Genomic DNA, 14,131 nt, shown 5'->3' with positions numbered 1-14,131 from the left:
TCCCAATTTTTACCCGGCGATCGTGTCTACTTCCAATATCCAGGAGGATAACTATATGTTTTTCTTTGGGTTAACCTTCTTATTATCTTCTCAAGGATCTCTGGGTATCACAGAGATGAATTAGGGAAGGAGGAAAATGCTTGTCTCTTCACAAAGGTGCTGCAATCAAGATGTAGGAATATAATGCTAAACAAATACAAAAGTCTCTACCTTTATTAACAGGGTTAATGCTTCTTATAAACAAGATTCAGAAGTACAGCTTTCCTGCTGTCAGAAGAGGACACAACTGAGGGCATATTTATTTATTTAAAGAGTTTTGCATTTTCATACAACAAAATTATATTTATATGAATTTCTTCTCTCATTTTCACCATCCTACTTAAACAATATAAATCCATTCACTCTCATATCCATGAGTTCTTTTGGTACTTTATATGTTCACACACACATAAATGCACAAACACACACAGACATTCATCTTAATGATTTTCAAGGGAACCTAGCCAGCCTGAGCACGGCATGTATATCTCTAGCATGCCCTACAATTCTCCTCTCCTTGTAGTGAAGAGGCGAGCAGGCCTGCTTTTCGTCCTGCCCGGATTCTGCACAGCTAGCTTTACAACTGAAATAACAATATACAAACTGTATTCATTTAAACACTGCCTGGCACATTATATTTAGCCTTTTCTATCAATGACATCAAGCTCTATTACAGGGTTACAGTAATGAAAACAGCTTGATATTGGTAGAAAAACAGAGACATTGACCAATGAAATCAAATTGAAGACCCCAATATTATCCACATACCTATGAACACCTGATTTTTTACAAAGAGGCTAAAATTATACAATGGAACAAAGAAAGCATCTTTAACAAGTTGTGCTGACATAACTGGATGTCAACTTGTAGAAGAATGAAAATAGATCCATATCTATCACCATGAACAAAACTCAAGTCCAAATGGTTTAAAGACCCCAATATAAATCTGACCACACTGAACCTGATAGAGGAGAAAGTGGGAAGTAGCCTGCAATGCATGGGCCCAGGAGACCACTTCCTATGTATAATCCCAGTAGCACAGACAATAAGCACAACAATGAATAAATGGGACTGAGAAGCTTCTTTAAGCAAAGGACACAGTCATTAAGACAAAAAGGAAACCTACTGAATGGGAGATGATTTTCACCAACATCACATCAAACAAAGGTCTGATCTCCAAAATATATAAAGAACTCAAGAAACGAGACATTAAAATTCTAATTAACCAAATTAAAAAAATGGGGCACTGAACTAAACAGAGAATTCTCATCAGAAGAATTTCAAATGGCCAAAAGATACTTAAGGATGTGTTCAACTTCCTTAACTATCAGAGAAATGCAAATCAAAACATCTTTGAGATACCATCTTACACCTGTCAGAATGGCTAAAATTAAAAGCACCAATGATAGCTTATGCTGGAGAGGATTGGAGTAAGGGGAACACTCATCCATTCCTGGTGGGAATGCAAACTTGTGCAACCACTTTGGAAATCAGTGTGGCGATTTCTCAGAAAACTGGGAATCAACCTACCTCAGGATCCAGCAATATCACTCTTGGGAATATAGCCAAAAGATGCCCAATCATACTACAAAAGCATTTGTTCATCTATGTTCATAGAAGCATTATTTGTAATAGCCAGAACTTAGAAACACCCTTGATGCCCCTCAAATGAAGAATGGATAAAGAAGGTGTGGCACATCTACACATTAGAGTACTGTGCAGCATAAAAAACAATGACATCTTGAATTTTGCGTGCAAATGGATAGAAATAGAAAACACTATCCTGAGTGAGATAACCCAGACCCAAAATATGAATATGGTATGTACTCACTCATTAGTGGATTCTAGCCATAAACAAAGGACATTGAGCCTATAGCTCATGATTTTAGAGAAGCTAAGTAATAAAGTGAACCCCCCCTCAAAAAAATATATAGATCCTACTGGAAATTGGAAGCAGACAAGATCACCAGGCAAAAGTTGGGAGCATGGGGGTGGGAGTGTAGAGGGAAAGGGAGAGGGGGACAGAGAGAGGGGAGAAGGGGGGCTGGGGAGAGCTTAGGGGAGTGGGATGATTGAGATGGAGGAAGGATGGCTATGGGAGTATGGAAGGAGACATCTTAATTGAGGGAGCCATTTGGGGGTTTGCAAGAGGCTTGTCTCTGAAGGGGTTCCCAGGAATCCATAGGGATGACCCCAGCTAGGACCCTGGGCAGTGGAGGACAGGGTGCCAGAACTGGCCTTGTCCCATAGTCAGACAGATCTTGAATATCACCATAGAACCCTAGTCCCATGACAGATGGAGATAGAGACAGAAACCCACATGGAGCACTGAACTGAGCTCCCAAAGCCCAGTTGAAGAGCAGAAGTGGGAAGAATATGAGCAAGGAAGTTAGGTCCGTCCACGAGGGGTTGGTTAACCCACTGAGACAGTGTGCCTGAGCTAATGAGAGCTCACCAACTCCAGTTGGACTGGGACTTAACCAGCATGGGATAAAACTGGATCCTCTGAACGTGGTTGACAACTGGGGAAGACTAAAGGGCCAATGATAATGACACTGGGATTTGTCTCTACTGCATGTACTGGCTTTTTGGGATTCTATTCTCCTTGGATGCAACCTTCCTAAGCCTGGATGTAGTGGGGAGGGCCTTGGACTTTCCATAGGGCAGGGTGCCTTGTCCTCTCTTAGAACTGAAGGGCTGGGGGGGGGGAGAATGTGTGGGGGTTCGGGAGGGAAGTGGGATGAGGGGAGGAAGTGGGAATTTTGATTGGTATTGTTTATAAAGTAAGACAAAAAGAAAAAAGATTAATATCTCTAAAAATGAGCTACTCTTTTTTATTTCAAGGGGGAAAAACACAGTGCATAACTATAATCCACACAAGGAAAAAACAAGCTGTAATACTATAGGCTATTTAATATTTGCTATCTGGGATTTATTTATGGATGTTGTTTTTAGGCCAAGACAGGAATTATTATACAAAAATCCATCCTAATACAAATATCTTGGAGACCTATTGTTGTCTCTTTTGTGTATTATGAAAAATAAAAACCCAAAGACAGATATTGGTGTTCAAGCTTAAGATCAGAAAAGCAAAGCAGGCAAGAACTAGAGAGCTCTTACCTCTACAAATTCTTCAGACTGAAAAAAGAACAATTTCTTTTCTCATTCTGGCTTATATCCTCTCTAGTGCTGGTATTAAAGGTGTGCACCACCATCACCTGGCCTCTATGGCTAATTAGCATAGCTGCTGGGATTAAAGGTATATGCCACTACTGCTTGGCCTACAGGGCTGACTAGTGTGACTAGCCTTCCACTGATATTCAGGCAAATTTTATTTATTAAAACAAAAATAATGTACCGCTATATTTCGCCTTTTGTCTAAAATTAAAAAGAAAGTTATAACTAGTACAAGAAAAAGTATGTACAATAAATTCAATCACTAAATACAATTTATACAAATAGTAAGTACATCAACAGTGTCTAGTCTATTTTCACTTGACAAAATCAGAGAAAATACTCCATCATCTATCCTATCTTCATGAGTCCCAAAGGTTGTACCTAATTCACTTTGTATTTTAATTTGCATTATCATATTATCTTTTGATGTCTTTCAACCGTTTACACTTTACAGTTCTATAATGAGTTTCTTTTGTGAGTCTGATAAACAAGGAAAACTATAGTTATAAAACTATAATTATCTGGTCTTTAACTTCCTTAAAGACCCAAGAAGGAAATATTGAGTGAGTAAGCAGGAAATGTGAGCAAGTGACTTCCAAAAAATGTAAGAAATGACAGAAACAGCTGGCTGCCTGGACAGTCACTAAAAGATCTTCTGCAATACTGGGGCATCCGTCTTCAGCCTAAAGACCCAGATTATTTGACAGGCTTTTCTATGAAGCAAGATTTTTGAAGGACTATTCCACCTTGCCTGGGCAAGTTTTCACAGTCACTCTCTTTTGTGCCCTGCTTTTCCCATTAGGACAGCATACTGTCAGCAGCTGAAGAAAAGGCATTTTCTTGCCCAGTAGCTTATTTTTGCCAAAAAGAAAGCAAGCTCCTTGTGGAGTTTCTTCAATACCCATTATCTTCTCTAAAGTAGATTAGTGCTGCCAGGAGCAGACCTGTCTCATTGTCACAAAAAAAGAAACTATGTTATTAAAACATCTTAAATATCATATTCTGTAGATATCTGAAGAATTTAAAGACAGTCTGTCTATTTAAAATATCTGTTTGATCTTGAAAACATAACTAGGATGACTACAATTTTGATTGTAATAAGTGGTTAACCATTAATCTGCATTTCTTTATTATCCTAAATAGTTGGTAATAATAACTTTCTAGTCTTAAAATTTTTTCATTACATTGTTAAATGAGCTGTATAGCTACAATACCTTTGAAGAAGATTAGAAATGCATGTATGTTTTAACAAATTAATCTCAACTTTGCATCAGTATACAAATTTTGTATACAATATACGAATGTCCAACTCAACGTAAAATATTTAAAACTAGTAGTTGCTTTTGAAAAGTAGATTCAGTAACCTACCTTTTATCTTATCATACCTATATCCCTTTTTTCTTTTCAAAGATTCAATAACCTACCTCTTTATCCTATCATATCTGTATTCCTCTTACTTGTTTTCAAAACAAGAACTCTGAATCTAATCTTCTTCGTTCAACTTTCCTCTGACTGTAACCAATAACAACTTCTAACCAACACTCCTAAACAATGACAAATACCATATCTTACTGAACAAAGAAAAACCACCCACCCTACCTCTTGGGAATGTGGGCATCATGTTCTTAAATTTACTTCCTGCTGTCTGGGGGCACCATCATCTTTAGAGGATCCTGAAAAGAAAAATTTTGGTTAAGTGTCAAGTCCTGGGAGAGCTGAGCCAGCTTTATCATTCTTTGTCCAGTCTCTGCTTAATGGGAAAGTGCAAGCCTTGTCTCAAGTCCTTGCTAAAATAGTCTGTGAGCCTGGGTCACCTCAATTTTCCACCTCTAAATTGTTCTGAGAAGTTCGATCTTTAGGTGGTATTTTTCAGCTTAGTGTTGTTATCATAGTCCTGAAGGAATCGTCATTGTGAGTTTTTTGTTCTGTTTTGTTGGGTTTGTTGTTGTTGTTGTTGTTGTTTTACTTTTTGAGACAGAGTTTCTCTGTAGCCTCCTGCCTCTACCTCCGGAGTTCGGGAATTAAACGCTTGCGCCACCACTGCCTGGCATAGTCATTTTTCTTCTCTTACTGAGTTCACATAGTTGGTGTCTTACATTGATTAGTTTGAAGATCTTGCATTCTTGGCATGCACTCAGCTTTCCTTCCATCCTGTAATTTGGAGAGAACACCTGTGTCTCTGTCCATCCCGGAAACTGGACTGTGATTTTTTTTTCCCTATTTGGACTCACCTGCTTTGGGTGTCAAGGTAAACCCGGCTCTTTGTGATGACTTTCTAGCTTTCCTTTTCTTTGTGTTTTATTTACTCTTCTCCTTTTGGCATTAGTATAAATTTTGTCTAGAGGAAAGGAATATTCTGTGCTGAATCTGTCCGGTCCTCAGACAGTATTGGAGGAAACTTACTGTCTCAGTCTCTGCTCTGCTTAATATGTTGTAGGAATTTAGCAGAGTCACGGCGTCCGGGGTAGATATTAGAATGAAGGGCTATTTGTTATAAGTACTTTGACCTTAAAGAATCCCTGTGAAAAATAGTGGAAGATAGTCTGAGACAGGGTGAGAAGGGCAAGACCCCATAGGGCAGCGGTACAGCTTGATCTCAGAGGAGTTTAGGAGGAAATAATCTGTGTGGGTGGGGGAGACTGGCGGGTTGGAGGTAGCGCTTAGCCCTAAACGGGCTGTATTGGGCCGGGCAGGAGAAGCCGCTCAAAGGAATCAGGCTGAAGGGACAAGGAATCCCGCCGTTCCTTGTGTGACTCCGGAGCCCCGGTGTCCAAAATTGGTTGAGTTAGATCCCCCTGGTTATTCGGGGACTTGAAAGATCCCAGGAGCGACAGTAGACGCTCGGGGAGGCCTAGGAAAGTCTGCAGTCAGCAGCGCAACTTAAGTCATCTCCTGCGACCAGGTGCCATCATTTCCATCAAAACAATCTGAATGCTTCGCTACCATCAAAACAATCTGGATGCTTCACTATGTTCCACACGCACCCCTTAAAGGTGTCCGTTAGTCAACAGCTCGCTCTCTCTCTTGCTCCTCGCTTACTCTCTTACCTGTTCTCTATGCATCTGTCTGCCTCTCTCATGTCCCCACTCCATGACGGCCTTTCGCACTTTTGCTCATCCCCCAGTAAACCTCTCACCCAAGACCTCTTGCATGTGGCATGTTCTCTTAGGGGCCCAATCTGGCTGGCTGTTTGAGGTACCCCATTTTCTACCGCTTCATTTTTACAGACACAGCTTTCAATATTCTGTTGTTGATATATTTCCATTGACTGTAAGTTTGAGATCCCATCAACGTGGGTCTTTCAGTGATTTTTTTTTTCTCCCTATCTTATGGTTGCCAGACTAGTCTGTCGAAAAAATAATAATTCTTAAAATCATCTAGTAAAGCGTTTCCCTGGTCTCTTGTTTGTAAAGAGGGATCTCTTTGCTATTGTGATGGTTCCAATGCTCCTAGAATTTAAATTCATCCATGTTTTCTAACTCCCCTATTTTACCACTTGCCTAATAAAGATGGTGTTCTTTACTTCTGAGACTAAGTATCCCCAGACAGCTTCGTAGTTATAATCACATGAAGAACTAGGTCAGATACGATTAAACAGAAAATATATTAATTGGATGCCATATGTATGGTTTTAAACATTAAGGAGACTTTTTACTCCCCATTAATTTTCCATCTGAGATATATGCAGTCTAGGAATGCAAATACAGCATTTAGAAATGTGTCTTCATATGCTGTTAATGTACATATACGTTACATCATAGGTCCAGGCAAGCCCAATATGCATGCTATTAGATTTTATCACACCTCAATATTTTAAAATTAGCAAACTCATTTTAGATGAAAACAAAATTATAAAGCATCTTTTGAACACTCATGATCACTCTCCTGTATTACAAAAATATCCCTTTTGTTGAAGAAAACCGCCCATGCACAGCTTGCCAGACTGTTATTTTCTATTTCAGGACTTACTTGTTGATATTCAGTGCTGTGACTGTGAATTTCTTCTAGGAGTGGGAATGCCTAGACCCTGCTCACAGGGCTTTTTGCAGAGATCTCCTGTTGCAGAACTGCAATAGTCTGGATTCTGATGGTGAGAACAGTTTTTATGCTTTCTCCTTTGCTCCTCCCCAGGACTCCTGGGAAAACCACTCTGCATGTGTGTGAGCCATGTGTAAATGAGTCTCACATCTCACAGAGTAAAGTGAAATACTTAGCGAAAGAGACAGTTTTCTTGATATTTTCTCTTTCCTTGATGTTTTTCCTTTTGGCAGGTGTTAGCATCTTTAGTTTTCGTTCCTTGCAAAGTTCCAGGTGCTTTCTAAAGAATGTCTGTCTCCTGTGCAGGTCTCACACTGCTCAGTCAGTCATGCTCACCTGGGAATCAGAATAAAGAGGCCTGGATGTGAAGAGAGAGGCAATAGCAAAGGATCCAGGTATATTAGCGGGATTAAGAAAGGGGTGAAGGGATAGGGAAGGCCTGAAGTGACAGTAGAATCAGAACATGGAATTGGTTTTGCCACATTCTCTATCATTAGAAATGATTCAAGAGAATCCCCCTGAGAATAATCCCTAGATTCTCCTATTGTAGGAGTTTGAAAACTATATGGAAGTGTTAATACTCTGAGACAAGTTCAGTTTTCTTTGACTTTGCATGGGAGTTTATGCTACCCCACTGCTATTATCATAACTGGTTGTGTTTTTATTCCAACATTAAGTGGTTTCATTACTACAGTTTTAATATGGTGTTTAATTAGAACTATTAAAGCCTCTTGGTTGGTCCCTACACACAGAGTTTTTGGAACATCTTGTAGTTTGTTAAGGTTCTGTGTCTTTTAGGGTTAATTTCTCTATTTTCTAAAGTAATGTCAGCAGAATTTTGATAAGATTTCCTTAATATCTCTGCTGAGTATTAAACTCCATCTTCATTGTCTTCCTTTTGATACACTGTCTGTCCTTAACACTCTATGGTTTGTGTTGCTTCAATTTTTATATATTTTGAAATTGCCTCTAGGTTTGTTCCATCTCTCATAATATCTGAATTCTTTGTGGTTTCTCACAATTTTATGAATCTTATATTTATATATATATATAAATCCCCATTTATATATATATATATATATATATATATATATATATATATAAACAATGCCTGTAAGTTCTTGGTACAAATTACTTAGGATCGTTACATAAGATCTTTTATATTTTTTCACATGCTTGAATGAGAACATGCTAGCAATAAGACAATAATCATATTTCATTTTGTATTTTTTCTTTTATCTACTGTTAGTATCAGCATCCAGAATTCTTAAGAAAGGTACTTTTTAAACTTTGATCTTTGCTAGGTTTGAAGACTTGTTCTATTTTTAAGACATGGCCACAGTATAGCACGGTGATTATCTTCTGCTGTTGTGTGCATGACTCTCTGGAGGCCTGCTAGTCATCATTGGTTTCTGTGCTGCTCCTAGCAGACACTGAAACTACCCTGCATCACTATTCACTTCCTATAGTTCTGTCATCAGTGCTTCATAGATTTGGGAACTCTTTTGTAAAGTATTGATCACCTTCTTTTCTGGAAATGGACCATTTGGTCATTTGTTAATATTTTTGTTTTGTGTATTTATTGATGTGACTTTTTCTGCTATGTATTATAATTCTGACCTGCACAGAAAATCTTTTCAAAAAATTCCTTCACTCTTAGCATTTTGTCTCCTTACTTTTGAAATAAATACTTTTATAGAATGTATATATTTTGATTTTAGGGTGCTTTCTCTTTTTCTTTTGTCACTGCGTCCGTTTTTAATGGTTGGTTTGGCGCATTTTAGACATATATTTCAAAAAATCACTGAAGAAAAATAAAAACACATACTATTTTATTTTTTCTTCATTTTGTTTTCACTTTCTGAGTTTCTGTTTCATTGATATTTTATACTGTATTTTATTCCTTTATAAACTTGATTGGCATTTTCTATAGTTTTTTTTTTTTCTTTTTCCTTGTTTGGTTGTTCAAGAAGATGTAGATGCTGTGATTTGTATTCCCACTGGCGAAATGTCTGTGTTCTTCCTCCTGTGTTTTCTTCAGCATTTGTTATTGTTTAAGACCTTGAGTGTGGATACTGACTCGGCAGAGAGATCTTAGTCTACATTAGAGAACATTTTCTTCACCAGTAAACCTGTAGAGAATGTGTTATTTACATGTTGGCTATGTAAAAACTTTTGTACATTGTCACTTCTTCTTGTTTTTATTTTTTGTTTTTTTGAAACAGGGTTTCTTTGTGTGATAACCCTGTCCTGGAACTCACTCTGTAGATCAGGATGGGCTTGTACTCACACAGATCCACCTGCCTCTGCCTCCCAAGTGCTGGGTCTTGCATGCACCACCACCTCCCTGCTTTGTTTCTTGATTATAATATTATTTGCTTTGCATTTTTTGGTGAGTTCTTGGTATTTATGTATTTTACTACAAAATATTTGCTAATGAATTTCTCCTTTCTGAAGATTATTCCTTCATATTTTCACTTATTACCATTTTTATGCTATTTTTTAATTTCACAGTCATATTTCACCAGTGCATTTATTTGGACCTAGTTTTATTCTTTTATATGTGAATATTTACTTTTCTGTACAATACTGGTTGAGGAGGCTTCCTATTTTATAACATAATTTTTTGGAATTTTAATGAAATTTAGTTGGTCACAGCAGGTTGGATCATTTCTAAATTTCCTGCTCTTTTGCTTTGTCTACTCTTCTGCCAATGTGATGGTGTTCTTGTTCCTGTGGGTCCACAATGTCACTTGAAATCACAGCTGGGGTGACTTAAGCTTTGCTATGTTTGCCTGTGATTTCTCTGCACTCTTAGGGTCGTTGTGATTTTGTAATTTGTAATTAATGTAAATTTCTAGGTGTCTTTTTACTGTACTTGTGAAGTAAATCATGGGTAGCTTGATTGTCATGGATTTTGAGTTAATAATAAATCTTACCTCATTTTCACGTATGATGTTGGATTGGGTTATGCCAGGTAGTCAGGCTATATGTCAGTAATTCCAATTGCCATGTCATGTGGCAAGGAATTTTTCATATGTCACCTGACAATGCTACAACTTTTAAAATCTTTTACCTCCTCTCTGTAATGTTCCCTGCAATTTAGATATGGGAATATGGAATGCCCATCTTAAACTGTTTCAGTAATCAGTCAGTTTGTTCTCAGTATTTGATGACTTATGAGTCTCAGAAATAAATTATCCATAGAAAGCAGAGTTTCTTAGACTCAGACTGAAAAGAACACCGGGTTGTTAATTTCAGTATCAGTAAAAGGTGGATTGAATATTTGTATATGATGCACAATGTCAGGAGTAGATTCTCTCCTAGGGACTGTGACCTTTGCCAGCACTGTTTTTTGGCCAGGTTGCCTGTGCCATGCATGTATTTCCTGCTGTGAAGCTGGCTTCAGATGAAATCAGAAGGCCTTCTGTTAACCACAAAACAGTCTTGCCACTATGATACCAATGGTGTGGTAAATTGGGATTATAGCATGCAGGATTCAAATCAGGGCATAGCCATTGGTAACTCTGCCCACTTCCCCAGCCTGCATAGCCGTTTTTGACACTATGAATACTAATCATGAGTGAGTCAAAGATATTTTTAGATCCTGTGAGATCTTTCTCATGAGTATTTCTACCTTTAAATTAGAGAAATAAATTTTTTATCTAAGGGGTCCCCTTTCTTTTCTACTATCCTCTACTGTTGCCTTTAAAATTTTTGTGTGTTTGAACTGTATACCCACTGATGCAATGTGTTGAGTGTGGAGGACACCCTTCTCTGTCTTGATCCCAGTGAAATTATTCCAGCTGTTCTTTTGTATTAATAGGTATAGAATTGTGTCCCAATGTCTTTATTATGTGAATGTATATTCTTTTTGTTTTCACATTCTTGCAAAAGTGATGTTTAGCCATAGGCTTTTTCTATCTATTGATACCATCCTGTTTCCTCTCTTACTGACTCTCCATATTTGGTGTCTTACATTGATCAATTCATAGGGGTTGAAACTGACTTGCATTCTTTACATTAAATCAGCTTGCATTCTCTTTCCATATAATTTAGGGACAATCTCTGTGTTTATGTCCACCCTGGGAACTTACCTGTTATTTTCCTTTGCTTATATTTGCTTGGGTCACCTGCTTTGGGTGTTCAGGGAAAGCTGGCTTTCTATGATGACTTTCTACGATTCCTTTTCTTTGTGTTTAATGCAATATTCTCCTTGTGGTATTACCATCGGGTTTTTCTAAGAGAAAGGAGAATTTTGTTCTGAGTCTGTCCAGTCCTCAGACACTGTTAGAAGAAACTCTTCCTGTTTCAGTCTCAGCACTGCTTAATGCCCTTTCTAGTTTTATAACATAGAAGGTTGAATTGTTCATTTGTTTTTTAGGATCTTGTCCTAGTCTTCAGTTCAAATTTCTTTGCATGTGACCATCCACAGTAATCCATAAGGTAACACTAATGTCATTGGCATATACTGCAATATCCTCTTTTCAATTGCAGTACTATTCGATTCCAGTATTTGGTGAGTCATTCCTTTAATTTGGATAATAGTCAAGCTTATAATCATATTAGTTAGATTTTCTGGATATATAGAGATATATTTCAGTTAGATAGACATTCTTCATATCTTTCAAAGACTACAGAATATAGCACTTAATATTTTAATAACTTAGGGCTTTTCATGACAATGAGACACGTCTGCTCCTGGCAGCACCAATCTACTTCAAGAGGAGGATAGGCATCGAAGAAGCTCCTTATGGAGTTTGATAGCCACCTGGACAAGAAACTGCTCTTGCCTGGACTGTTACATAAACTGGACACAGAGAACCTGCAGAGAAAGGAGGACTGCTGAACTTGCCTAAAGGTGAGATGATCTTTCGGGGTTCCTGATTCATGAAAGAATCTGTGAGACATTCTACAGGACACAGCAGAAAATGACTGAACTGTCTTTGAAATTTCCTGCTTCATAGAAATGTCTGCTGGATACTATGGGCCTATAGGCCGAATATGGATGCCCCAATGGTACAGAGGAACTTTGGGTGACTGTACAGGCAGCGAGATGTCTCTGTCATTTCTAAAGTTTTGGAAGTTACTTATTTCTTGTTTGCTTAGGTAATATTATATCCTCTGGAGTCTCTGATGGAGTTAAAAAATGGTTAGTTATAGTTTTCCTTAGTTATAATAAAAGATAAAATAGATATAAATATAATAACTGTAATTCTTGCTTGATAACTGTTTTGTTATATGTGATTTTACTATGTTAAAGCTAAAGCCTTCCTTTTTGTTTAAACAGAAAAAGGGGAAATGATGAAGGAGAGTCATCTGTCTATGTGTTACTTTCATTGGTTAATAAAGAAACTGCCTTGGCCCTTTAATAGGACAGAAAATTAGGTTGGCAGAGTAGACAGAACAGAATTCTGGGAGAAAGAAGGCAGACACTTAAAGCAGTCGCCATAGGCAGTCGCCATGCCTCACCTCTCTGAGTTGGACACAGGTTAAGATCTCTCCTGGTAAGCGACCACCTCATGGTGCTACAGATTATTAAATATGGGTTAAAACAAGATGTTAAAATTAGCCAACAAGAGGTTAAAACTAATGGCCCAGGCAGTGTTTAAAAGAATACAGTTTCCGTGTAATTATTTTGGGTAAAGCTAGCTGGTGGCGGGACACAGCCCCGCCATTCCTTCTACAAGTACTAGATGATCTAGAGTATTAATAATAGATAACCTAACTTTTTTATAGGTTACCAATTTCCTTGCTGCATCATCAGTTCCAAACCCTGTTTGACAAGACTTCTGCTACCTCTCTCCTGCCCCAATCAGGAGTTGAACCACTGTCTGGTCTGTATCTGGAATTCACCTACCCCCTCCCAAATCCTTTACTCCTTAAGAAGCCTACCATAGCTGACCTCAATGCTCTCCCTGATCCAACTGCTGTGTCAGAATGGACAGAGAGCCCAAACTCTTGTTTGCAATAAAAGTTCTTTGCTTTTGGATACAAACTTGAACTCCTGGTGGTATCTGGAGGACTTGCAATGCAAGCATAACAAGAGCAATAGAGTAATATATTTATTCAGTAAAGCAAAGCCAGCACCAAACAACATCAAGCCAATTTGGCCTTGGGATGTGTGCTTTTTATGGATCAACAATATAAAAGACAGTGAATTTCATGTAGTTTAGTGATTAGCATTTTTAACAAAATGAATTTTAATTTTGTCTTAATCTATAATGCATTTTATGAATGTAAATACAGTGTGGCCCGATTTCCTCTCAAAGGAAACATATTGTGCTTTTCCAGAGTCTCAAATGTAATATTAAGAAATTAGTGTTTGAAGACACATTTCTGAATGCACAATTTATATTCTAGACCATACATCTCAGAGGGAAAGTTAATGTGGAGTAAAGAGTTGCTTAGTAAATGCTAATGTTATCAGCCAATATTGTAAGACTCAATAAGTACATTATACTTTAATTTATATACTTGATTGAATCAGAAAGTATGATATACTTTTTCGCCTTGTGATTTGATCAAATGCCCTGGTTCCACATGGAATTAATTTCCAAATACCTTTCCATTTATGCCTAATCTAATATGACAAAGGTCACTTGCTCCACCAGGCAAGTGGTACAACAGTGAAGGCAGAAAGCATGGGTTAGTAAAAAACCAAGGTCTTTGTAATTCCCACAAGATAACCACAGTTAATGCAAATTCTTTTCCAGATTATTCTACTGTAAATATATTGGTATCTGTAAGATAAATAAAAAGGACACTGATAAAGTCCAGTTCATAAAAATCTAAAGTTTACTGACAGGAATAAAGTTATCCACAACAGTACTTTTAGAGCCTGTATCCCCTGCTCATCAGCAGAGAAACTGATCAC

At 37.7% G+C, this 14,131-nt stretch overlaps 1 protein-coding gene across 2 annotated transcripts in view; it reads right to left on the bottom strand.

Moving 5' to 3' along the window:
- Positions 1 to 14,131, bottom strand: part of LOC119821273 (zinc finger protein 420-like) — a 46,171-nt gene continuing 32,040 nt past the window's right edge. The window contains exons 5-6 of one of the 2 annotated variants that reach the window (XM_038340221.1): positions 4,816 to 4,889; positions 1 to 159 (exon numbers count right to left, since the gene is read on the bottom strand). In XM_038340221.1, coding sequence (XP_038196149.1) covers positions 4,834 to 4,889 — 56 coding nt within the window. In that variant the 3' untranslated portion in view covers positions 1 to 159; positions 4,816 to 4,833. Of the gene's footprint in view, positions 160 to 4,612; positions 4,890 to 14,131 lie in introns of those variants that run through there. The other variant, XM_038340220.1, reaches the window with a different exon arrangement.

The sequence above is a fragment of the Arvicola amphibius genome, chromosome 8, assembly GCF_903992535.2.
Source record: "Arvicola amphibius chromosome 8, mArvAmp1.2, whole genome shotgun sequence".
Lineage (NCBI taxonomy): Eukaryota > Metazoa > Chordata > Mammalia > Rodentia > Cricetidae > Arvicola > Arvicola amphibius.
The sequence above is the reverse complement of the archived record's forward strand: the minus strand, read 5'-3'. Positions and strand labels throughout refer to the sequence as shown.